Below are 27,747 nucleotides of genomic sequence, written 5' to 3'. Positions count from 1 at the left end.
ACAATAGCTGGCAGGAGACTCTTCTATCCATGATGTTTAGCATGAATGGTGAAATCAATAGATTTTTTTTTTCTTGCCCAGCTTTGGACCATCACAAAATTCTCTTGTGGTGTCCACTGTCAGATATCCATGTACTTATCTAAATACTGCTTCCTATGCTTGGCCACACCCCCTCAAAAATGAGGAACGGTCAAAACAGATCTATCCTGTATTAAACTGGAGCTTATATCAAAATCACAGCACCACCCACATGGTAGCTTTTACAAGCTGGTCACCTGTGGTATTTCCCACCAGATCATCTGTCCTATAGGCACATATGAGGTGGCCTATTCTGTAGTGGCTTTTTTTTATATTTTTAGAGCAAGAAATGCTTTAAAGGGGTTGTAAAGGTACAATATTTTTTCCCCCTAAATGGCTTCCTTTACCTTAGTGCAGTCCTCCTTCACTTACCTCATCCTTCCATTTTGCTTTTAAAATGTCCTTATTTCTTCTGAGAAATCCTCACTTCCTGTAACTCCACACAGTAATGCAAGGCTTTCTCCCTGGTGTGGAGTGTCGTGCTCGCCCCCTCCCTTGGACTACTGGAGAGTCAGGATGCCCACTAACACAGCTCCTTTCTCTATCTGCAACGTAGAGAGCGTCCTGACTCTCCTGTAGTCCAAGGGAGGGGTGAGCACGGCACACCAGGGAGAAAGCCTTGCATTACTGTGTGGAGTTACAGACAGAAGAACAGGAAGTGAGGATTTCTCAGAAGAAATAAGAAAATTTAAAAGCAAAATGGAAGGATGAGGTAAGTGAAGGAGGACTGCACTAAGGTAAAGGAAGCTATTTAGGAAAAAATAAAAAATAAAGAAATTGCACCTTTACAACCCCTTTAAGGGTTTTCCCGCCAGGAAGGTTTCCCCACACTTCCCATCCTGGTTACACAACAGGAAATCTTTCCAAAATAAGGGGAAATTCACACCAATTCGTCGACCTAATAGGCTTCCCCACTGACAGATTTCCCCTCCATACCGATGTGTTTTACAGGCATTTGTGCTAAAACTAGCGCCTGAAAAGTGCCCGTTAACTGCCTCTTCTGTAGCCCCAGGTTGAAAGTCTGAGTGCTTTCATACCAGGGTGGTGCGCTCGGACAGGAAAAAAAATAAAAAAAAAAAAGTCCTGCAAGCAGCATTTTTGGGGTGGTGCGGGAGCGGTGTGTACTCCGACATTGAGGTGGCAGCAGCGCTTTGAACCCCTTGTCATTGGCTAGCGGGGGTTAAAAGTGCCCCACTAGCGGCCAAAATGCACCGCTAAAACGACAGTAAAGCCTCGCTAAAAGTAGTTACATTGGGCAAGCATTGCTGCTTCCATTATTAAAGCATTAAATCCAGCACGAGGGTCTCCTCAGACCTAGTACTATTCAGATGAGAAGGTCACAATCCCAATGTGAACGTATACTGAACACACACAACAGCTCCCACATAAAAGTTATATTCAGCTGCTCCTCCATTTCAAAGCAAATCTCTTTAAATAGATGTGAGATCTCATGAATAGAACACTGTGAACAGAGAATATACTTAAAATCTGACACCTGTACAAGGAATTTAGCCTGAAGACCCACCCAGTGTCATTATGTCTGATTAATTCAAGGTCCTGTGATCAGCTTTCTAAAAAAGCTATTTTTCAAAACACAGAACAGCCGGCTACAGAGGGGGCCATTTTCTGTCTTACTGGTTGCAGGAAAGAAAACAGCTTAAATCCCCCCGGCAACACAGTCAGTGGGGGTAGGGTGTTGGAGAGCCGTCCCAGCCAGGAGAACACTGTAAATATTGGTAACAGGTCCCTCTTCGCAGCTCCTGGTCCCTCCCCCTGGTTGAGTGCCCCCACAGCAATCAGATTGCTATAGGGGCACCCGAGCCAAGTCACAGCTCCGTGTCTATTCAGACACAGCAGCCGTTCAGCCTCGCCACCTCTCTCCAGATTGGCCGACATCCGCCAATGGTGCTGCTGCTGTGTCTCAGCCAATCAGGAGGAAGAGTCACAGAGTGAGGGACTAGTGGACATAGCTGGATAGAGATGGGGCTCGGGTAAATATTAGGGAGTGCTGGGGAGTGCCATACACAAGTAAAACTCTTTCGGCCAACATGCTAATTGAGAGAAAAAATAATTACTTGGTTCCCCAAACACACTATACGGATGGGGGGACTGACTGATAGTGGGGCAATTTCCCCTTTGTCAGACTACACCCATTGATCAAGAGAATTGTTCTGGCAATAGGAAGCAAACCTCTTCCTTAACCAACATGGCCCCTCTGTCCAAACAGTGTTTTATTTATTGGGCACAGCTTCCAGGGATCAGTTCCTCTTAAAACTGGGCCTGCACTGCAGTCCAGACAACACAACCACACTGCAGTTTGCCAGCTTAGGACCTTCTGCTGAGGCAGCATCAGCACTTCCCAATAACTGTAATTTTTAATGAACTACTGTACATTCCAATCTCCCATTTGTGCAATTTCATAACTTAAAGTTGAGTTCCATCCGAAAATGGAACTTCCACTTTAAGAGCAGGTGACCCCCTTGACATTCCACATTTGGCATGGTTTTTTTTTGGAGGGGGGGGGCAAAAACCCTCTTTTTAGAGGGTTTCAGCTACCACTTCCTCCCGGGGCTCCGGAAGAAAGTTCAGCTACCCCCCCCCCCCCTCAGCAATCCCAGATAACTGTCCGGCTGTAAAGCCACGGCCACGATAGACAGAGGAGGGGGGAGACGAGCGTGGCTTTCATACGCTCACATCACTGGAACCTGGGACAGGCGAGTGTTCGATTAATACAAGTCAGCAGCTACACTTTTTAACTGCTGACTTTTATGTGGGTGGAACTCCGCTTTAAACAGATTGTAAAGTCTTGTTATTTTTGTATGAAAATAAACTTTATATTCACCTGTTCTGTGCAGAACCACTAAACGGAACAGCCCAAATGATCCTCTTCTCGGGTCCCTCCCTCCTCTCTAGGGCCCCCCCTTCCCCAGCAAGAAGCTTGCTATGGGGCACCCAAGCCACAACTTGTCTCCATTCAGACAGTTCGGCCTCGCCCTCTCCTGATTTGCCAACTGACTGACGCTGTCTCAGCCATTCAGGCCAATCAGGAGGGAGAGTCCCAGACAACCGAGGCACAGGTTAGTATTAAGGGGGGCTGCCACACAGGGTGTGATCTTAATGCATAGAATACATTAAGAGCCCTTTCACACTGGGGCAGTGAAGCAGTTTTAGCAGCGCTTTACCGCTGTTATAGCGGCGCCCCTGCAAAAAACACTCCAGTGTGAATAAAATAAAGAGAAAACCACACCTTCTGCCTTTATAAACACTTTCAGGCTCGGTTCGCACCTTAAATCACACAGTGGCACGCACAGATTACTGCGAAGCGCTGGTGTCAATGTAAAGTTAATGACACCCCCAGTTCGGTTCACAGTGCGGACTGAAGGAATCGGACAGCATAGGTGTGAACACACATGCGATCCGATTCTAGTTTGGCCCAAAAAAGAAAAAAAGGGTCCTGCACCATTTTGGTGTAAATGCGATTTCAGCCACTACATGTGATCTGCACAGCAATGCGGTGTGAATCACATGCAATGTCTAGCATCGCACTAGTGAACTGGTATGGACTATTGTCAGGTTATGCCTGGTAAACTGCTATCCATTACATTTTTGTTCTCGAGCTTAGACACAGACAGTACAGGAACTTTGTGGAATGTAAAAAGCCAAACATTGCACTAACCCAGTGTTTCTCAATTCCAGTCCTCAGGCCCCCCCCCCCCCCCCCCCAACAGGTCAGGTTTTCAGGATTTCCATTATTTTGCACAGGTGATTTGATCAGTTTCACTGCCTGAGGCTGGGTTCACACTACTTTCATCCTACTTTGCTCTGCTACATTGGTCCTACATTTATCCTACATTGGTCCTACATCCATCCTACTTTCATGAACAGGATACTACTTTGGTCCGACTTCAATGATATTCAATGGGCCTGAAGTAGGATCAATGTAGGACCAAAAGTAGTACAGGGAGCATTTTCAAAGTCGGACCGACTTGTGTAGGACGCTACAAGACGCTCTCATAGGGAAACATTGAACACAGAGCAAAGTAGGATGAAAGTAGTGTAGTAGTGTGAACCCAGCCTTAGTAATCACCACAGCCTTTTCATCTGAGGGAAATCCTGAAAACCTGACCTGTTGGGGGGGCCTGAGGACTGGAATTGAGAAACACTGCACTAACCAAACATAATAAAAAAATAACTAGTACATTGTGCCCATAGGAGGATGCAGATTCTTCCCATGCACTTATAGCCAATCTCCGCTTGAGATAAACTGAAAGAAACGCAACAAGATAAGATTTCAATACTTCTCACCCAATCTTGCAGTATCATTTTGAACTTTAGAGTAGGGAGGCTGATCAGCCAAGAAATATTCCTTTCTGCTTTTACTCCAACTGTATTGCGAAAAATAAAAATCTAGCAGCTACGGCATTGCTTGGAAAAAGGAACCCGAACACCACATGGCTTCACTTTATCCAAATTATTCTGCAGTCAGGTCCAGAAGCAAGTGTCTATTCAGGAACCTCTGGATGAAATCAGGAAGCACGATTACAATTGTGTAATATTAGACTGTTCTGGCCTGTGTCATTGGAGTCCTGGTATGTCAATAACATCTCATTATAAGATTAGAATGTTATAAGGCAGCGTTACGACATACAAGAAGCAACGTTCAAGTGTAGAATGCCAGACACACTGGGGATTAAAAACCTCTACCAGGGATTTATTGTTGTCCAAGTCCACTAGACATGTGCATTTGTTTTGTCCCATAGGCTATAGAAGAATTTTAATGTTGGTTGACTATTATTTTCTATTACTACTAGTCATAAAACATTAGAATATAGCTTGTGGGCGGAGCATTCGCCTGGAAATGTATGATCGCGGCATCGAGCAGTTTAGCCGCTTTGTCGAATCTAAGAACATCCGACAGACACCATAAGCCTTCAATGACAGATTCGACAGATGCATTTAACAAAATAAATACGAATTTAGGGAGTAACTAAAATTTATTTTTCGGAGGAAAAAAAATCCGAAACAAAAATATTTCAGTGTGCACATGTCCACCAATAAGTCTGTTCACTTCCTTTTTCAGTAATCACACAGGAAGTGAAGGGATTCTCCCCAAATGGTAATAAAATCCCGACACTCCCCCATCCCAACCATTTATACCACTTCAAATAAGTAACAAAACCCAAGTAAGGCATGTGCTAATAAAGAATGTGCGGGCAGCCTCAGCCAATACTGTCTGCAGGCCCAAGAACTATTAAACATCAATGTAAAGCAGAAACCTAAAAACCCAGGGACAACATGACCTAGGTGGCAAAAGTGGTGATCAGGTGGGTACCCATGTGTGCTTTGTGCTGAACATACAAGAACGCATTACCAAGCTTTTTGCTTGTACAGCTATAATTTAGACTCTTGCCCAGACACGTTAGTTCCACACACTGGTCATTAATGCTTGTAACAACCAACAAAAGCCCTCAATGTAACCAATAGAAGTGTGACATGCAAAGCAACCCTTTTGACAAATAACTAGAATAAGAAGCCGCACCGAGAGGCATGGCCGAGTTCTTTACCACAGGAGCTTGTTGACTTTTGCATAACAATAGCAACCAAATGTTTTAGGGTTCCTGGGCACTGTATAGTTTATGTCAATACCATAGTGGATTCGATTTAAATCAAGTCAATCTTAAAGCGGATGTGCCATGGGAAAAAAATATTAAAAGCCAGCAGCTACAAATACTGCAGCTGCTGACTTTTAATATTAGGACACTTACCTGTCCTGGAGTCCAGCGCCGATCGCAGCAGAGGACGAGCGATCGCTCGTCTCTCTGCTGCTCCCCCCGCCATCCACGCTGAGGAAACCAGGAAGTGAAGCGCTGCGGCTTCACTGCCCGGTTCCCTACGGCGCATGCGCGAGTCGCGCCGCGCCCGCCGATTGGCTCCCGCTGTGTGCTGGGAGCCGAGTGTTCCCAGCACACAACGGGGGGCGACGGGATGTGACTGAATGCCCGTCTTTTGCCTGTGAATGCCGGGCCGGAAGTGGGTGCAAATACCTGTCTTTAGACAGGTATCTGCACCCCCCTCCCCCCTGAAAGGTGTCAAATGTGACACCGGAGGGGGGGAGGGTTCCGATCAGCGGGACTCCACTTTAGGGTGGAGAACCGCTTTAATCACTTGTAAAAAAGGCTCGATTGATTTAAATCATAATTTTTAAAAGACTCATCTCTGCCCCACATCCGCTCCTCCTCTGACCCGCTGTTGACTCACCGACAGTCCCATTGGGATCGCTGGTGACGCAGCAGTAACAAGGTGAGGGACGTGGCGGCAGCAGGTGAGTGGATGCCCGCTAACAGGGGCTGCCATGATGGATCTGAAATGACAGGGGGTTTTTAAATGTAAGGACTTATTCTTGCTGGTAATTAGAATCTTTAATAACAAAATTAAGGTTTCCTATTTAGAGTAATAAGATGTCCGGTTAGTAAAACAGTGATATCAGAACCGATTCATACAGTTTGTAATGTACATAGATTTGCAAAATAATGGAATAAAGGAATAAAGGAATATTCCTGAACTTTGGTTTATCTCATAGTTACTGTGACACTGAGGGTTAGTTACAAAAGGCAAATCCACTTGAAAGTGCAGTCGCTGTAGCTCTAAGGGAAAGATCTGAAATAAGGGAAAAGCTCTGCCGATTTTATCATCCAATCCTGTGCATGCTAAAATGCCATTTTTTATTTTCCTTGCATGTCCCTTTCAGATCTACAGTGACCGCACTTTTAGTGCAGAGTGGATTTGCCTTTAGTAAATCAACCCCATTGCGTGAATGCATCAATGCAGTGCATGTTCTCTCGGCTTGCATTCATTGAATGCGTTTACCAAAAATTTTAATATTGCAGGATATACAGACTCATGTTACATAACTAAGCTCCACTGCATGCCGAATAAACTAAATGATTAATGCATCCTAAATAGAAAGCCATCTTTAGATTTTTACTCCAAAAGCATTTTATTAAACTGCAAATATTTCACCTCTTAAAATTACACTCATTAATGGGATGGCCATATCAACATAGCTTTATACCAACACTATGAGCACAGGGCCACATTATGCAACGTTTTTATTCTAAGAATTTCATGCAAGCCATAAAAGATATAGGATAATGATTTCCCACCACTCACAATATTTATCCCTCAAAAGTGGAAGGTAGAGGTTTAAAAAGACACTTTCACACAGGGCAAAGCGACAATGTCTCTTGCAAAGGGTCCCCCATCTTGTACGCACCCTACCATTGTTCCCAAGCCGCTCATCACTCCTTCACAAGACCAGGCACTTCCAGGTAAGGAGAATCGTGTGTCCTCTTTCACTGCATCATTGTTTGAGTCTAGAAAGGACATCATCCTCAGCTCACCAACAGCAGTCATTTTAGTGCAGGTCACTGGAACAGGAGTTGGCGAGGGAGCGCCGGTAAGGAGAATATGGGGGTTGGGGTTAGGAGGCCTTTGGCAGAGCTCCTGTCCATTTGCTTTGTATGACTAAGGTGACAGTGTCTTTTAAAGTCCAATTCAGGGTAAAAAGCACAAGTTCTACCTTGTAGTGGGGCTCTAATGACACTGCATGGATTAAAGCCAAACTCCTTCCCCAAAAAAACTCTTACCTAATCCTCTCTGCATAAGATGGGTCCTTGTGACTCCTGCCCCCTGTGGTCGGAGAGTTGCTGATGTCATCACACCCATAGACCTGCTCTGAACATGATGTTATCAGGTACGAGCCACCACTGGATTGTGGGGAGAGTGCCGCTTGAAGGGGGCGTGGAGGATCGGGTGAGTATAAGCTTTTCCCCAATCCCCTAGACAAAAACAAGCAGTTGACCCATGAAGTGCAGGCACAGTCTGACTGCTTGTTGCTTTCTAGAGGACAGAAAAGCACTTTTTCCCCCCCAAACCTCAGCTCCTCCGGCAGATGGGAGTTCCTATACTGTGGACTGTGCCTCAGCATCAGGGCTATGAGCCATGCATTGGGACTGAGGAGGTAGTCCCACTGCAAGGGAGAACTTTCAGTTTTGCCAGAGTTCAGCTTAAAGGAAGCTTAAAAAACACCCCTTCTCACATTTCTCACCTGAGTGCCCGGCTCAGTTTGTCATAGTTCATCTGGGGTTTACATTTCCGCCGGCCCCACAGCCTGGCCACTTCATCGGGGTCCTTGATGACAAACTCGCCATACTCCCCCTGCTGCCAGGCGATGACATTGCGGAACTCTTCTTTTTGCAGCAGCTCCAAGATGAAGTGCCATAGCTGGATCTGACGAGAGCCTGGGCTCGATTCTGCCTTGTATGCCCAGTCAGGGAAGTGATAACCTGAAGATTTTCAAAGAAATCAAATAAATGATAAAAAGAAAAAAAAAAAAAAAAAAAAAAAAAAATGCACAGGACAAATGACTGCAAAAGAAATGATCAGACAGAAACATGGGGAACTAAAAAGAAAAAACACATTTAAGCAGAACACACACACAAGGAAAAAATAGAGAAGAGCAGAGATAGATTAGAATTGCCAGCATTAGACAAAAGCACCAACTTACACATAAGTAGAACATGGAGACACTGCCTGCAGACAATGCCCCCCAGCAACAGAAGACTGAAGAGTGTCAAGTACATACAACTGAATTATACACTGAGGGGTAAGTATGACATTAAGGGTGCGCTGTTAAACACAGAATCTGGATGAACAAAGCAACAATTTACATGAACAATATATAAAGTAAAACAGCTCTATATGACAAACAGGCTTCACAGGGCCAGTGATTTCATCATGGATACTGATCTGACTGCGATTTCGTAAATATGGACCACAGTAACTTGAAGAGTCTGAAGAATGCACTCTGCAAAGCAGCTATATTTTCATTTTCCCACAATGTATTGAGAGAACAAAAGAATGAACCCAGAGTGCTTGCTACGGATCTGAAAAAAATGGCTTTCCCTGTTGCGGTTAAAAGGAAAAAAAAAACAAAAAAAAAAAAACTTTCTGATACTTTGAGGCACCCAGTTCTTACAAAATGCTCAAAATCAACTTGTTGCAAGATGAATGGGGCTTTGGAGGTTAGAAGACTGAAGTCATCCTGCACAAATAGTGACTTCAACTGGACAGGTTGAAAATTCTAGGCCAGGGGTAGGGAACCTCCGCACTGCACCTGAAAACTAGAAATCCCACCACGTTTCTGGGAGTCAAGCCTGTGGCTGTCAAAGAGTCTTACAATGCCTCTTTGGATTCGTAGAGTCCCCACAGCAGAGGTTACCTATTCCTATAGGCAAGCTGAGGCTAGTAGTAGAACAGGGCTTCTGTAGTCTGGTTCAGATACTGAAGTATTTCTGCCTTCTATCCCTTTCTACCTATCCAATGTGCCACACCTGTGACCACTAACCACCAGAGAAACAATAAAAACATCCTGGAAAATTCATACCAGCCAATGGACCCAAGGAAGCTCAGCTAAGGTAACGAAGGTGCCAATACACAGAAGGACGTTCCCTAATCTAACAGCTAGAAAAAGCCTGATGTGCAAAGGCACCTTTACCTCAAAATTTCTAAAGAGCAGACAACCCCATTAAAGTCCAACCAGTATCATGTGACAGAACAGAATGACTGGATACCTCATTTGTGTAGCTCTGGTAATGACTAATGAAATCACATTTGTGGTCTAAAAGATACAAATGAAAGTGCGATCACCAACACCAGGCTGCACCATCAAAGACAGTGAAACAGAGCAAGGAGACATACTGGAAGAGAAGATTAAAACGAAAGCATAAAAGAGGCAACGTGCGGAAATATCCAGCAAGAAAGCACACAAAAACCAAAAAGCGGTGGAGGAGCACAGGTACACACAGTTGCTGTTAAAGTAGATTCTGCATTATGAATACATTCTTAAAAATTTAAGTGAACCAACCCTACACTAGGCACCAATGCTAAACTAAACACTTCTGAGGTGCTTTCAGAGTCCGGGGTCAGTAATGATTGTGAAAAATAGGATTTTTTTACTCACCGTACAATACATTTCTCTGTCGTCCATGGACACACACAGCTTCCTTAAATCTTGACAAAGTGGGTTATGTTCCGTCTATTAGGAGAGGTCCTCTCCTATGAACAGGAACGTAACCCACATGTCAAGATTTAAGGAGCCGTGTCCTTCCATGGACGAAAAGAGAAAATAGGATTTTTTGTACTCACCGTAAAATCCTTCTCAGTCGTCCATGGACGGACACAGCACCTTAAATCTTGACATGTGGGGTACGTTCCTGTTCATAGGAGAGGACCTCTTCTAATAGACGGAACATAACCCACTTTGTCAAGATTGAAGGAAGCCGTGTCAGTCAATGGACAAAAAAGAGAAACAGATTTTGTAAGGTTATTTTTCTAACCTTACTACACCTGCTGCTAGAGTAAAAGGCTACATTAACACCAGCGAATAGGGGTGGTGCAAATTGTAGTGGTAATAACAAGATTTCTGCTGCAGTTCTTAGTGTCTGCCAGCCTAATACGCCATGATAGGTCGCCGGTGGCTGCAGGCATTTGCAGCAATCCACACAGCCGGTGATTACCTGCGGTGCACTCTGCTGGCTCTGCAGAGAGCCGCGAATAGCTGCAGCCGCTGGTGACCTGTCAAAATGAAGCTCACCAAGCTGCTGGTGTGAAAGTAGCATTATGGAGTCTGCCACTGCAATACTCCTGAATCAAAAACAAGTATGCAGCAAATAAAAAAAATCCAGAAATTTCTGACTTTCATTTATCTCTATACCTGGATAGTCAGAAAGCACTAAAACCACATCATCATGACACCCAGGAAACTAGCTTTTTTTTTTTAAAGAGAACTAATCTAGGTCTGCGACTTAAAGTATCGAAGCCACAGATGGCCATGACAAGCCATTCCAAGAAATGTCAGTCTACATATGTCTCAGAGTATGGTTGTATGTAAACACCAGAATGCACCAATAGTAAGAAAATTGGGGTTAAACATACAAAACAACTTTAAATTCTGACACATTTTTGCACAAGACACCTGCAGCCCCAACCGTCTCTTCAATGGACATAATTACAGGTTATTTTACAGAGGTCACGATGTCCGCAGGGTTTCTACAGACAGTAAACAAATGCGGGTCATTCTAACTAGTAAATTACAGTATAGAAATGACAACTTACACCTTGGCCTACTCTTTACTACAGGAAAAGAAATGCAACTTACCACCCCCTCCTTTAGATTTTTCCACCATACTGCAACCAGTTTTCATCGTTCCTCTTCCTGCTGACTGTAAACACAAGAAAAAGGAAAACATAAAAAATTGACAAAACAAACAAAAATAGCTACATAAGCACATGACATGAACAAACAACTTCATAACTACTTTCACATACACAGCAGTATGCAGCCATTTATCTCCAGCATATGAGAAAAAAAAAAAATAATAAGTGTTGGCAAAGGAGCACAGCTCCCATGGAAAAAAAGTGGGCATGGGCAATATTTTGGTGGGCTGGTGTAAGTCAGCTAAAATTTTAGAAGCCAGTTGGCATTGAAAAAAAAAAAAAAAAAGTATGCTAAAGCCTGCTTTGCACAATTGAAATTTGGCAGATTTCTGCTGAATCAACAAAAATTTGAGTCATGGGTTGCCTAATAAGCACCACCTGACAAACTTCTATTAGGGGCCACATTCACCCGGGGGAAATTAGCTGTGTGTCCCATGCAGTGTAGTCTTTTACAGGCAGGGTGATACACAGCTGTTGCATGCATCCCAATGCCAGCAGTCCCATAGACATCTATTGGGACATATGGGCTGCAAGGCCATTGGGTCTCAGTAGTGGTTATAAAAACTGTGTAAAATCTGGTCCAGTGGTCCATGGCAGCCAATCAGCTTCTAACTTCAGCTTGTTCAATTAAGCTTTGGGGGGGGGGGGGGGGGGAGAAAAAAAGGCTGCATGCGCCAGTTTTAGTAAATCAACCCCAATTTGACATTCATGTCAATACACAGCCACAAACACACCCAGCATGTGTTCAGGGTCCCGCACCAGCACAGAGGTCACACTGGGACATAGCAGCTGTATCTGTGCAGCCGCCATTTATGGAACTGTCGCTACAAGGTTGCGTGCAACATCTGTGCTAGTAAAACATGGCCCTGCACAGGGCATGCAGCTGATCTCCCTGTGTGAATGGGGCCTAAAAAGGGAAGAAGCAGAGTGGAAAGTTGCCGGCTGAAAGGTGAGTGTAGCCAAATCAGATGCAGTTATCTGGGTATTCATTCAGCTGCGGGGGGGGGGGGGTCAACTGTCAACTACAAATAACCTTAAGTGCTGGTTCACACGTGTGACGTTATACTTCCCGCACAGATCACATGCGATATCTGTTCAATGCAAATTCAGCCATGCAGATCGTATGGCTGAATTTGCATCGCATTCAGACCAAAATCATGCAGGACCCTTACACCAGGGTTGACAAATTTTCTTGGAATCTAGGAGCCAGCTAAAAAAGTTAGGAGCCAGAAAACGCACCCCGTCCCGACGAGCTTGCGCGCAGAAGCGAACACATACGTGAGCAGCGCCCACATATGTAAACGGTGTTCAAACGCAATTTTGAAGCGTGACATGTTGGGTATCAATTTACTCGGCGTAACCTTATCTTTCATAATATTAAAAAAAAAATGGGGAAAACTTTACTGTTGTCTTATTTTTTTAATTAAAAAAAGTGTAATTTTTTCCCAAAAAAAATTGCGCTTGTAAGACCGCTGCGCAAATACGGCGTGACAGAAAGTATTGCAACGATCGCCATTTTATTCTCTAGGGTGTTAGGATAAAAAATATATATAATGTTTGGGGGTTCTAATTAGAGGGAAAAAGATGGCAGTGAAAATAGTGAAAAATGACATTAGAATTGCTGTTTAACTTGTAATGCTTAACTTGTAATACCAACGGCCACCACCAGATGGCGCCAGCTTACACATCTGGTGGTAATAACTTGTAATACCAACGGCTCACCACCAGATGGCACCAGCTCACAAAAAAAAAAAAACAGTGAAACCTCCTTCATCCATGCAGTTTAGCGCAAAATGGAGGAAGCCAATAAATGTCTCCCAGTCAGCCTGTATGGCTAGCATTAGAGATAACACAATCCTGCTATTAGCAAGCTCTGAAAGAATGATTTAAAAAAAGCTCTGTGAAAGTGAAAGAGATTTTATCTATCAATCCCACCAACAAACACACATTTGGTTACTTTTAGATCCTCACAATCAAGTCTGGACAGTATGACTGGTTGGTAAGGCAATAAAATGAGCTTCATCATCCATTAAACTCCAGTGCTTCTGCTCACCCACAATCATCTTCCCATAGCATCATAGCCTAACTTTGTTTATGGAATTTTACTGTCACTGTCTTTCCATCTTACACCCATGCCTTCATACACTTCCACTTTAGACTGGAATACAAGGAAAAACAACCGAAGTCTAGAAACAATAGAGTCTGCCACAAACACACAAGTTCTGCACTCGAACCCCCACTACACAGGTGAGAAAATCAAGCCGAGAGATCTGTGGGTGACCCTTTTGTCTCACAAACAAAAGGAAATGGCTTACGCATTTCCTTCCTTGTGGTTATAGCTGCAAAAAGCATTGTGCCGTCCACCCTCACATCCCACCCCCCCCCTTCAGCTTGTGGTGACAAACAGATTACCAATCAAGCCATGACCTCACAGCAGCACTAGAAAATGTTTTATTATCTCACAGAAGGACCCATCTAGGAGTTTAGTGCCAGGAATCAAGTCTCACCAAGAACATGTACAGGATGTTGCACATTATCGATGTATCTGCATAGGTCCATAGAGCATGCATCTCCAGCTCTTTGCTTGAATCCTTGCATTTTTCATTAGTGTCAGTTTTCTCAAAACTCAAGGTGTACTATAATGCAGATAATGTGAAGGCTCTGGCCCACCAGGGGGGGGGTGCCAGAACTCCAGTACAACCAATGAATGCCATTTTAATAGGAGCAACCAAGGAGGAACTTGGTAAGCTCAGGAGATATTTAATGGCAATGACCTTCGTCAAGTCTGCTTTAACCACTTCCAAACCGCCGTACGTCTTTATACGGCCTAACTTTAAAGATGGATGTAACGGCAGCAGCTGCTGCCACAACCGAGGTATCCATCTTTAGTGTCAGCGGTTCTGTTAACGATAACGGCGGTCTCCGCGGCGGATTCCATGCGGAGCCGTCGGTAGCGGCGGAGGAGATCGGGACCGTTCGGCTGCTGACTGGGAACGAGACTGAAGGAAAAAAATCTCCTTCACCCGTCCCCATAGCTCTGCGAGCCGATTGGTGGAAAGAGACACACCCCCTCCATACATGTACAGGGCTGAGGCTGTCAATTTGCTGGAGAGTCCTTCCCTGTAATTTTTTCTCTCCTGGTGTCAGGAAAACTTGCCAGAAAAAAAAAAAAAAAAAAAAAAAAAAAAAAAGGATTCATGCTGATAGAGGAATGAAGCAGCACACAGAAATGACACTTGGCACTCTTAATTGAGTCAAGAACACACTATAGAGAGATACGCTTTATTCATATTTCATGTCTGGAGGTTTATAACCACTTTAAAAAATGCTGTATGTCAAAGACCTTTTTAAAGACATGACATGGTTGCTTTTAATGAAAAAAAAAAAAGCCTTCTAACCATAGATCATGCTGGGACACCAGGCAGAACGACGAACAGAACACCATCAGATCATAGTAAAAGTACATGGCATATCAAGCATGTTTCCTTGAGTCAAGTAATCTGATGACCGGTTCTCTTTAATGGTTTCAACTTGCGGTATACATTACAAATAGTTTGTTCCTTTCATTAGCGTTGCACTGATACCACTTTAGGACCGAGTACAAGTACTGATACTTCTTTTTAATGTCATGCGACAGTGGAACTACTATGCAGCACTCATGACACGTGGACTATGTCAGTTTATTTTTAATTATAAAAATTTGTATTTGTTTTTACAAAGTTTTATTTTTTTGTTGGAAGGGGGTAGTGGATGGAGCCTTTGTTCTTTTTCTTCACATTTTAACTTTTAAATATTTATTAAAAATTGTTTATTTAATCTATTCGCCCTGTTGGTCTAAATAGACCCCCGACATCTCGCCTTTGAAAGAGGGAAAGGGACTGAGGATACCAGATTCCCCAGTCCCTCTCTCTGTAGCCTCAGCTGCACTGATGATGAATGAAGAGGAGACAGTGGCTCCTCTCCATTCATAAACTGAGACATCGTAAACACAGTTTACAATGCTCAGTTATGAACAGACTGCATTTGGGAAAGGGAGGAAGCCAAAAAGAAAGAAGGAAGCCAAAAAGAAAGAAGGAAGCCAAAAAGAAAGAAGGAAGCCAAAAAGAAAGAAGGAAGCCATACTTTCACATATCCCATACAGAGACCCGAAGAAGTCTGCACCCTCATTACCCAATGATGATACATCAGCAATTTACTGAAAGGTCACTGCCTGTCCAGCTGCAGAGTTTTGAACAAAATGCTTTAGTAAAAGACAATGCTTGATTAAGAGTTTTATATTCTAAAGATTCGGAAGCCAAAAAAAAAAAAAAAGACAAAAATGCTCAAAAGCTGCTACTAGGAGCGTTTAGCTACAAATGATTAGTTGCCGAGGTTTGTTATTTGAAGCTATGTAAGCCACAAACAGGAAATAACTGAACTTTAAAGACAATGACAAAAATGATCAAATGTGAAGAACAGAAAATGGTTTCGTGCCAGCATCCCTCAATCACAGCTCACATCCTCTTCTTGTGATTGTGCCTTCTATTGTAATGCTGTACAAATTGCAGAAGCCAGGTGGCCAAAGCACAAGGAGAAAAATAAAATACAAATGCCTATATGACACTCTACCAGAACACAATGTTTTGGCTGGAGACAGGTACAAACCCAGCTTTTTATTGATGCGTTCCTGATGAGAGATTACATGAACAGAAGCAATGGGAATGCCCCCAGGGGTATGTATCCCTCCCCAACTACCTGTAAACATTTTTCTGTTGCAGGGTCCCTACAGGTGGTTAATTCTTTCAAATACTTGGGAGTCCAAGTATCAGCCAACCCACAGAAATATTTAGAGGAAAATCTTTTGCCCCTTTTCAAACGTTTGCAATCAACATGTAATACCTGGTGTAAACTCCCGTTATCAGTGATAGGACGAATTAATTTAATTAAAATGGTATGGGGTCCCCAACTATTATACATCATGCACAATTCCCCTCAATGGATACCTCGTCGCTGGTTTACCAGGATAGACTCCCTGTTTCGATCACTGATCTGGAAAAAGAAGGTTGCTCGCATTCGACTGTCCACATTGCAATATGACAAAGACCAAGGGGGGGCAGCGGTTCCCAATCCTAAATTCTACTTTTTGGCCTCCCAATTACAGCATCTGTGTGGCATGGGACGGGTAAACAATAAGGACTCCATTGACACGCTGTTACGAGTGGGATCCGGGGATGCGTCGGTTTTGGCGTGTCTGGAGGCGGGTTTTCCGCATCTGCCACGGGCGGCGCCCACGGTGATCCTCTTGGGTAAGCTGTGGGCCATGGTTAAATCAACTTTGGGTATCTCGGGATTTTTAGCGGACACTCCTCTGTGGGACAACCTGAATTTGATAGAAGTCCTCAGGCTTGAGGGCTTCATGTCTTGGAAAACGGCGGGGATTCAAAATATTGCCCAGATCTACCATAACAATATACTCAAGTCGTTTCAGGACCTACAAAATGAATTTGATCTACCTAGACACCAATTTTACAGATACCTGCAGCTCAGGCACGCCCTTCAGGCCCAGGGTCGGCTTTCTGTCCTTCAACTAACCAGTCATAGGCTGCTCACAGATGTATTCACTGGCAAAGATAAAAAAGGAATGATTTCTCAGATATACTCCACCCTTTTGTCATCCATACAGAATTCAGCGACTTTACCATGTAGAAGGGGCTGGGCGGAGGACCTGGGGGACATTGACGGGGAGACATGGGAATCCTGTTTACAGGCAGGTCCTTTGACCTCAGTTTCACAATCGCATAGACTGTCTCACCTGTTTCTGTTGCACAGGGTCTACCGCACACCCATTCAATTGTTCCGTTGGGGAAGGAGGGACTCCTCTTTGTGTCCCAAACATTGCGGGGAGGAGGGATCGCTTATTCACCTAATGTGGCGCTGCCCCAAACTGCACCGGTTCTGGAGGAGTGTCACTGAGGTTGTTTCCTCGGTGTTCCAGGTCAGGGTCCCATTGGACCCCATAGTATGTATATTGGGTGCAGTAGACGAAGAGGTATACCCTCCTCCGGTAAATATTGCAGTGATCAGGCTTTTATACCTAGCAAGGAAACAAATAGCTAGATTCTGGTTGTCCCCACATGTTCCAACCAAGAAACAATGGATAGACCAAGTGAACCTTATTATTGTAAGGGAACATTATACATATCAGCACAGAAATGCCTCTAAAAAATTTACATCCATTTGGCAGCCCTGGTTGGAGACACCTGGATTGGCACCTCCGAGACTAATTATGACTCGGTTGTTGCAGATGTAGGTGATGTTCTCCCCCCGGGTCTAGACTCTGTTTGTATATGGTACTCTATACTTCAATGGGCATTATACTTTGGATATGAGAGTTTGCATTACTGATGGGCAGCAATTATGAATATCCGGGCAGACTGTGGAAGGCAGAATCTCAGATGTGGCCCGTTGGCCTAAGGTTTGATTTAATGGGGGGCGAGGCGGTTTATCGCCCACCCGACACTTTGCTGCTTTAGTTTTAAAAAATATCTGGTTTATGTATATTTCTTGTGCCTCAGTGCTACAGTGTGTAAGGAACTTGTCTTCATGTACTGGTATTCTGTACACTTCTCATGTATGTAGATCTATATTGTTTGTATCTGAATTTTATTTTTTGGCACAATAAACCATTTTTCTGATTTAAAAAAAAAAAAAAAAACATTTTTCTGTAGCAGCTGAACTGCCACAGATGAGGTCAAAGCCATCCCTACCCACTGCTCAAAAAACAAAAAGTTTTGCAAGGCATTCTCATTTAATGGAGTTCTATAGGAAAAGGGTTTGTTACCATAATGCAATCCGGTAAAAACATTCCCAGGTCTGTGTGCCGCCCCCCCCCCCCCAAACTTACCTGCCACCTCTCTTAATCCAGGGCTGTCCCCGCTGGTAGCTCCTCTTCCAGCATTCACGGGTTATACTGAGAGCAGCAGGAGTCATTGGCTCCCGATTCTGTCAGTAAAATCCTGTGGGGGGCGGGCAAGTAGAACGTGTTTTATTTATTAAACAAGGAAGTAAACTTCCTCTGCTGGTGACCCTCCTATAGGCTTACCTATAGGTAGTGTAAACATCTCCTAAACATGCATTGTTTAGGAAATATTTACTTTGCATGCAGTCATGGACATCACTGGCACATTGGCTCTGAAGAAACAGCCACGGGTGCAGTTCTTTGCGAGCCCTGTGCCATGAACAGTGGCTCCCGTGTGCACATGAACGTGCAATTGTCAGTTAAAAGCGACAGTGGTGTATATAAAAAAATGGCCTGGTCATTAAGGGGGTAAATCATTTTGGTCCAACCACAATTAGCATTTTTTTAAATGCATGTCCTTTCATCCTGCGTTTTTATAATATAAATCCGGTCCCTTACTATTTTACAATCCGCCGCCGATCCGCATAGATATTCAAAAAAGATACTTTATAAAACTATATCTACACCGTTGTCATTTTGCTTGTGGGCATTGTAAAGCCTACAAGCACTTACTTCCTGGAAGTCTTGGATGGGGAGTGATATTTGGACAGCGCACTGCATCCTGGGAAATGATGACACATTTCCCAGGAGCATTAGAGGGAGATGATGTCAGAATCCTAGGTGCTTTCAAAGGCAGATTTTGTGGGACCGCATAGCAACAGGCATTTCCAGATGAGGGGAAAAAAAAAAAAAAAAAAAACTTTAGTCGTAAGCTACAGTTTAAAGCAAAATTGTTTTTTTGATGGAACCTCCACTTTAAGTGGTTAAAAGGGCAGATTTTTTTTATCTTAGTGCATTCTATACATTAAGCATTCTATGTGCAGCAGCGACCCCCCCCCCCCAGCCCCTCTAATACTTACCTGGGCCCCATCTCAATCCAGCGATGTTGTATGAGCAACTCGGCTGCCTGGGACGCTCCCTTCACATTGGCCGAGACAGCAGCAAAGTGTCATTGGCTCCAGCTGCTGTCAAAGTCATGAGCCAATGGAGACAGGGGGTGAAGCAGGGCCCAGCCATGGCTCCACGTCTGAATGTGGACAGGGAGCTGTAACTCGGCTCAGGTATAAAGTATATATAAAGTATATGTAAATCCCAACGTAGAACTTATTTGCTCCCGATATTTTGAAGTCTGTTGATGTGTGAGGTGTTTTTGGTATAGTCTGAGGACGTCCCATGTTCTCGGTGCACAAAGAAGGGTTATGGAGAGGAGGGAGGAGATAAGGGGTCTCTGTTCATCGGAAACAAGAGTAGGCAGGGCTGACACTGTACGCTTCTAAAATTCAGAGCTGTGTTATGTGAAGGAGGGCAGGAATTCCAGAAAATGTTTCCCCTCAACATACACCAAGTTAATAGAAGAAATGCCACCAACACTCCACAGTGGGCCTGTAGTGAAAAACAAAGTGACACCTGGAAGTGGACAGCAGGTTGGCCATAAAAGAGGATTGTTGTGCCGCTTTACCTGTCATCTAAAAACACATCTGCCAACAGCAGAATGCAGCTGGCTGTACATGAGCTGTTCTTTGGCCTAGTGATCGATTTCATGCCCGATTGTTGTACATACTTGCATGATTTTGCCTACCAAGGTTGGGTGTGCCACAGGCAGTAACCTCTCACTGATGAAAAAAGCAATTTGTTGGGGAATAAACCCATTCTGTCCAATTGAGTATGCATGTGCATCCGTGTCCCAAGCAAAAAAAGGTAACATATTGCAGCTGCATTAGCTTTCATCAAACCCTCCCCCCTTGTCACCTGGTAAAACTGCCTGTGAAATACTCCTTGTCCTAGAGTGACAACACTTACACATCCATCTATGGAGCAGCAGCGTTGTCACCCGAAGCTGATCTCCTGTTTTGGACTACAAACACCTCCCTCTCCTCTATAATAGAGGAGAGGAGTTCTATAGTTTTTTTCATATAGCTGGAACAATGTAACTGATAAGAGTGCGGCACAGGCAGGATCACCTTTTTTTTTTTTTACATGGCTTTGGGTTTTGTTCCTCCATCATACTTACCTAGGTGGATGCTGCCTCTACACTGAGCAAATGAATATCACTGATGGCTTGGTTCTCACAGCTCCCCTGAGGAGAGAGCTGCTGACCGTCAATCAGCAGCTCTTCACTTTGCTCCTCCTCACTGGAGCGCTGAGCTGTGGAGGGGCGGGGGTGGGCAGTCTCAGGTTCTCAGTGGCTCGCTGAGAGGCTAGGATGGGTGTCAGTCCAGGCACCTGGCGGATCCAGACTGTCATTGTCAGGATGGCGACAAGCTTAGTCTGGACTTCTCCGTTCACCTGTCCTGTAGACATACTGTAGCAAACCACTTAAAAGTATCATTAAAGTGGAGATCCACACAAAAATGGAACTTCCTCTTTAAGCACTCCTCGCCCCCTTACATGCCGTGTAAGTTTTTTTTTTGGGGGGGGGGGGGGGCTTCGGTAGGTGTGGGACTTCCTGTCCCACTTCCTCCTTCCACCCAGAGCCCCTTCCTTTAGGCGATCTTCAGGGACACGCGACAGGTCCCAGAAGATCGCCTGTCCACTCAGAACGCAGCGCAACTCGTGCATGCACAATGAGTGCCCGGCCGTAAAGCCGAAAGCCGTCATGGTCAGGTGCCCACACTATGGAGGCGTCGGCTGGAGGGGTGGGTGAGTCGCTGGACCGTGGAGGAGGTAAGCATCTGTTTATTAAAAGCCAGCCGCTACACTTTGTAGCAGGTGACTTAATGAACACTAAGCCCAGGTTCACACTGGGTACGATTTCCTTCGATTTGAGATGCGATTTCACATGTGAAATCGCATCTCAAATCGGCGGCATTTGCCGCCAATGACACTGTCCTAATCGGTGCGACGCCGCACCAATTTCAAAAAGTAGTTCCTGTACTACTTTTTGCGATTTCGGGCCGCGATTTACATAGACATCTGTGCAGAAACCTGCAAAGATGTCTCTTAAAACGCGGCCGAAATCGGGACTGCCGGCGGGAGTGAAATCGTGCTAGTTCAGCTGAACTCGCACGGCTTCACTCCTGCAGCCCAGTGTGAACCAGGGCTTAACAGAACAAATCGGGAGCAAATAAGAATTCATTGTCAGGGTAAGCATTAAAAAAAAAAAAAAAAATGCACCAAAAAACAGTTTACACTACATTATGTAAATATGTTAATTTTATAAGTTAAATGATACCTATAATTAAAGTAATTAAAGTAAGTGAAAATCAAGGACAGAACAAATACAAGAACCACATTAATGTCAGTTTAGATCCTAGAACTTTTCTGACCGATTATGAAAGCCGCTGCAAAGACTTGTAATGTCAAACAGCTGTGAAAGTAACATCTTATCAGAGGCATGCAACAAGGAAGAGAAGAACCATAAAATCACCTAATCAGTCAGGCAAAACAAAAAAACTCGCTAGAGGAAATTAGCAACTGAAACAAAACAAAAACACATCCCCTCTGCAAGTCTTAGAGAAATCAGCAACATTCCTTTATATTGCAGACACACAACAAACAAATCTACTTTGGTCTGTAGTCTATAAAAATGTTAATGAAACAAGTACCTTCCCTATGCCACAGACAATGCGTCTGACCAGCTCAGTCCCCTATTTTCAGTAAATAAGGAGTATAGAGAGACTCTCCCTTACACTTCCCAAAATCAATAGATTGGGAAACAAAAACACAAAAAGGTGGCTACAATTGCATACAAGTGATAACCACACCATACAAAACTGCATACACACTAAAGTGATATTAAACTCTTCTTACCACGTACATTTTCTATATTTTGCCTCAGTAACCAACTACAGATAACATTTTGAGGTTATAAGTTGCAAGAGTTTCCTTGAGATGTGGCCAAATAAAATCCGATTTGGTGGTACCAACATAGTTCCAGGGTCAAAGATCTATTTTAGCCGCATGTAAGGCTCGGGTGAGGCCACTTGCTTTCAACTTTTGCAACATGGCACGCAAGTCACACCAAAAGCGCAGGAAACGGTCACTGCAACTTGACCTTTTTTGTTAGCCTCAGCGACTATGTGTCACAGGTCGTATAATAAGTCGCAGCAGTGTGAACCAGGGCTAAAGGTTGCAATCTAAGCCCTACTGTAAGATCTTAAACATATTCAGAGGGTTCCTTAATGGCAGTGGTTCTCAACTCCTGTCCTCAGGACCCAGCAACAGACCAGGTTTGCAAAATAGCTGAAGTACATGGCAGGTGAGATCATTTGCTGCTCAGCGATCGCAGTATTCTCACCTGCATCTCCCCAAAGTAATACTTGACATCTGGCCTGTTAGTGGGTCCTGAGGACAGGAGTTGACAACCACTGCTCTAGGTTTAGAAAGTTGAGAAATACTGATGCAGGTGTAAGATCCAACATCGCAAAGCCAGTTCCACAGAGGATGCAAAAAAATAGGGGTCACAGAACCATACTTAAGATTAAAGCGGGAGTTCACCTGGAAATTTTATTTTTAACATTAGATTGAGGCTCATTTTGTCAAGGGGAATTGGGTGTTTTTTTTAAAAATCGAAGCAGTACTTGCGGTTTTAGAGAGCGATCTTCTCCGCCGCTTCCGGGTATGGGCTGCGGGACTGGGCGTTCCTATTTGATTGACAGGCTTCCGACAGTCGCATACATCGCGTCACGAGTAGCCGAAAGAAGCCGAACGTCGGTGCGGCTCTATACGGCAAATGCGCACCGACGTTCGGCTACTTTCGGAAAATCGTGACGCGATGTATGCGACCGTCGGAAGCCTGTCAATCAAATAGGAACGCCCAGTGCCGCAGCCCATACCCGGAAGCAGCGGAGAAGATCGCTCTCTAAAACGGTAAGTACTGCTTCGATTTAAAAAAAAAAACACCCGATTCCCCTTCACAAAATGAGCCTCAATCTAATGTTAAAAATTAAGTTTTTGGGTGAACCTCCACTTTAATGCAGGAAACATACTGGATACTGGACTATATGGAAATATAGTATCACATATGATGGAACAAGAGCAAATAATTTATGAAAACAACAAATCAAAAAACATTCAAAGTATGGAAATACAATGTGCAACAAGTCCCACCAGGCATTACTGACATACTGGCGCTTGTGGTTACAGCAAATGAAAAAATATTGGTGGAAAAAAAAAAATCTGTGCATGTCACCATTCAGTGGTATTTCATCAGCCATGGCGGGTACATGAACAGACATGGCGATAAATATCAGGTATGTTGGGAGATGTACCACAAAGTGCCAGAGTTTTATCCGAGATGATTCAGTGATGTGTCCCGAGCTTGCAGCTCTATGAGCATCGCCTGTTCTTCCATCTGTTGTAGAGTTGGCATAATGGAACTTTTAGTTCGGAATACATTTATAAATAGAGCTGCAGCACACTCATAAGCAGACATTACAATCCGCATCAGCATCCTATTCCAAAAACATGTCAGCAAAATCCTGTGCGCTCAGGCACACCATAATACAAGATCAACATCAAAAGATACCCAGAGCTCAAACCCCCCACCAAACACAACACGGGACATTCCAGGTCTTCTACTTTCATACATAGGATGGGGAGAAGCATCCTCTCCATACACACCTTGCAACAATTTGCAGCCCCCCCAAAAGATATTTACTTCCATAGACACCACGCAGGTAGAAGCCCCTCTTATTCCAGGGGAAGACATTCTACAATTTAGGAGCCAACCAATAAAACTGCCATTGCTGTGTTTGGCACCAAGCTCTGCTGGGCAGTCCAGGTGCAATACTTTGTATGTTTCAATGCAAAACACATCAATAAAAAGAAATTAAAAAAAGCATTTTTGAGGTTCACAAAATGCCAATGGAGCAAAAAAATTTAAATAAAAAAATCCTGGCATTTTTGAGGCCCGCCTGTTGAGATCTGTCCAGTCCTGATCAATGTTATGCTAAATAAATTCCATCTTTCCTCACTCTGCAGAGAGCCTGTCATCACCATCATCACAGGGTCTTCAATACAGCAGGAGATATAGAAGGGAGTATCACAGAGGGCACCCTGCTCCATTTCTAACACACACACACACACACACACACACACACACAGGGACCCCCTACCCCCCCCCCCACATCAGTTGGTTAAATAAAGATGAATGTTATGGGCTGCCAAACTCCTCAATGGGCATGGCGACAATACAGTAGGGTCCATATAACCTCTAGTATTGAACTGCAGCTGTTGTGCTCACTTAGGGCTCATTCAGATAAGAAAATTATTCCAGTCCTCTGTACAGAGCCCCCCCACCTCGGAGATGTGTGTAAGCAGCCCATAGAACTCAATGCACATGCAGCACAAACACCACGGGCCCTTTGACATGCAGGCAAGAGGCGGTGAACGGATCTGGGCCTGGTAATCTTTGTGCATCCACTTCTATGGACTGCCTGCAGGTCTGAGGTGGTCACACACATCCGCACAGAGGACCGACTTGATCCCCCATCTGAGGGAGACGTTATGTGCAACCCGTTCGCGCTATACAACATGTGCAGAATGATGATAACAATAATAGTTGTACTTCCGAAACCTATAAACAAGCAGCCCATACCACCTGACTGATACACTACAGCCCCCTGCTGTGCCCGACTCTCCTGACCGTCATCTCTCTCTCTAGGTGTCATTTACACCAACATCCCCCCTCTGAAGAGCAATCCATGACAGCACTTCAGAGGGTGGCTGACACAGCTAGGAGTGGATACTGGATATCAGCTCCTCACTGTTTTAACCCCCTTAGGCCCCATGCACACGAGAAGCAAATGCAAACACATGTAAACTCAAGTTTTCAAAGGCAAAAAGCCGCGTTTTGCTGCATTTGCGGCTATCAGCGTTCATAACAGACATTGTAGACCCTCCAAAAGCTTTGAAACGCAAAAACGTTTGCGTCTGAACCCAAAATTTTGCGTCTGAAAAACTAGCCTAAACTCAACTGCTTGAAAACGCCAAAAACGTGAATGTGTGCATGGACACATAGGATAACATTAAATGTGTTCAGGGGCAGTCGAAAAAAATGCGCAAATGCCTCTGAACTCGAGTTTACCAGCGTCTCGTGTGCATGGGGCCTTAAAGGCCACATCAGTGATTGCATGCAGTTGCAGGACGGCCTCATTTACGAAAACCACTTGCCGCCGTTAAACTGCAGCCGGTTGGTTCGGCTGGGCAAATTCGCCATAGGTGTACCCAGGGCTCGGCACGCGGCAATCTGTGGGCGTGCGCTTCCATTGGCCAGCTGGTTAGCCAATCAGCGGGTCCAGTGGACTCGACGTCCAACCTACAATCGTTCCCCGCAGCGACAGAACGGGGGATCTGCCTGTGTAAATAAAAGCAAATCTCTGTTCCGATGACAGGAGAGATCACACAGATCCTGTCTTCATGCAATGCAGGATGACAAATCTCTGCATTTCCCCAGTGAGCCCCGCCCCCCATACAGTTATAACAGTTAACCCTTCGATCACCCCTGTTAACCCCTTCCCTGCCAGTGTCATTAGTACAATAATGGTGCATATTTTACACTGATCACTGTAATGTCACTGGTTCACAAAAGTGTCATGGTTTGTTAAGTGTCCGATCAGCCAACCACAATATATAGATATATCTATCTATCTATATCTATCTATATATCTATGACCGCCACCATTTATAGTAAACAAAATGTTTTCCATAAATCACCTATTTTGGAGACATAGTAACATTTGTACAAACCTATTAAACACTCATTAGTTTTGGGGGGGGGGGGGGGGTCACTATTGCAGGGACGGGCACAACACACTGCGTCTGCCTTTGCAGCTTTACGTGAATGCGCCGCGTCTTTGGCGTGGAGTATTTTTTACACTTTATTTTTAATTTATTTTTTGGCACGCTACCATTGAAGAGTATTACAACGCACATTTTCACAAAAGCGCATTCCAAGACCAGCATGCCGCATCTCTGGTGCGTTTTTTATTTTACGCTCAGTTTTATTGTTGTTCAAGATTTATATAGCGCCGACAGCGTGCGCCGCGCTTAACAAAAAAGGCAGACAGTACAGCTCGGTACAGGGGGGGGACCAATGGCAGTGCGCCTAAAAACAAGTGTGAAGATCGCATAAAAACGCAGCACAACAAAAACAGTGCGCAGAAGTGAACCCGGCCTGCGAGGGGCGCCACAGTCATAGCTCAGCTGTCTGTTACCCCCACCGGTCCCCCCAAGTGTAAAGCAGGCTGTACCCGGCAAGTCCCCCCGACTGTCACACCACAATACAGTCTCCTCCAATAGAAATCAAGCACTTCACTCCAGAGTCCAGATGTTTACACAGGTGAGGCTCACGGGCCCCTAGGGGGCGGAGATTCTGCATTTTGGGGGAAGAGAGGAGCCTCCAAGGGGCCCCAGGGTGGGCTGTATCAGCAGGGTGAAGCCCTATACACCGCAATGAGGGCAGGCTGACTCCACAGAGCCCTGGTATGGGCCACATATCTCCAGTGCTGGGCTGGTCCGGGCCGGAGGGGTGCTGAGGCCCGCAGGAGGGTGAGGCCTGTCCGCTCCGGTCTGTGGAAGGAATGTACATGGCACGGTGTACACACAGGCACCTACCAGTGGCAGCCGCTCCGATCACAGCTTCTCCGCTTCTTCTCCTCCTTCCTCGGCCGCCTCCAGTCTCCTCATACGAGTGAGCAGGAAGTACCAGCCGCCTTATTAATCCAACTTCCGGTTGACGCTTCCGCCCCTCCCTCCGCGGGCGGACGTAGCCTTGAAAACGCAAAATCACCCGCAGGCCCCGCCTACTACGCATCACGTCTCCAAAACACACGCCGTGGACGTCAGGACGTTCAAACGCGCTCCCGTCCGAAGCTCCACCTTCTTCTCCCACAAAACTAGCTTTGCGTCACGCGAATCTTCCCGCCCCCGCCTCGCTTCTTACCTCCCACCTTGGCTTTCGTTATAGGTCACGTCACCGAGAAATCCCCCCCCTTCATAGGTGCTTTAGCGAGGGGATCCCTCCCTTTTTGGGTGACGTCTGAGTGCGTAACGCAAACACGGGGGCGTGGCAGAACGGCACGTGAGGGCACTAGAATGTCTGCCAGTAAATGCCGCGTTGGCGCCATTTTGAGCAATGGCAAGAAACAAATATAGTCTGTGAGGTGATGGGGGTCCCCAGTCACCCCCAGAAGGAGAGTGTCTTCCCTCCAATGAATGTGAAGTAAAACATTGGTCTAAAAAGTAAAAAAATCTAATAATTTACCAAAGAACAATAAAACTTTCATTCGAAGTCGGGTAGGTACATTTTAAGGGAATAAAACGAAAACGCAAAGCCTTAAAAGAGCTGAAGAAACCTGCCCCTGCCTGTAGCTACAGTATGGAAGCAGTAGTCTCTTTGAAGGGGTCCAGCAGCGTGTTGGACCGTCTGCTGCTTTTTATAGAGAGCAAGGATT

General features: G+C 44.8%; 1 protein-coding gene across 1 annotated transcript in view; it reads right to left on the bottom strand.

Annotated features, from left to right (window-relative positions):
• The window catches only part of ETV3 (ETS variant transcription factor 3), a 38,664-nt gene extending 11,612 nt beyond the window's left edge, over positions 1-27,052 (bottom strand). The window contains exons 1-3 of the mRNA XM_040333844.1: positions 26,909-27,052; positions 11,297-11,360; positions 8,186-8,423 (exon numbers count right to left, since the gene is read on the bottom strand). Of these exons, the coding sequence (XP_040189778.1) occupies positions 8,186-8,423; positions 11,297-11,342 (284 nt within the window). The 5' untranslated portion in view covers positions 11,343-11,360; positions 26,909-27,052. The remainder of the gene's footprint in view (positions 1-8,185; positions 8,424-11,296; positions 11,361-26,908) is intronic.
• Positions 27,053-27,747: the final 695 nt, after the last annotated feature.

Source organism: Rana temporaria, chromosome 13, assembly GCF_905171775.1.
Source record: "Rana temporaria chromosome 13, aRanTem1.1, whole genome shotgun sequence".
Lineage (NCBI taxonomy): Eukaryota > Metazoa > Chordata > Amphibia > Anura > Ranidae > Rana > Rana temporaria.
Note: the sequence above shows the minus strand (reverse complement) of the source record. Positions and strands in the feature narration are given on the sequence as shown.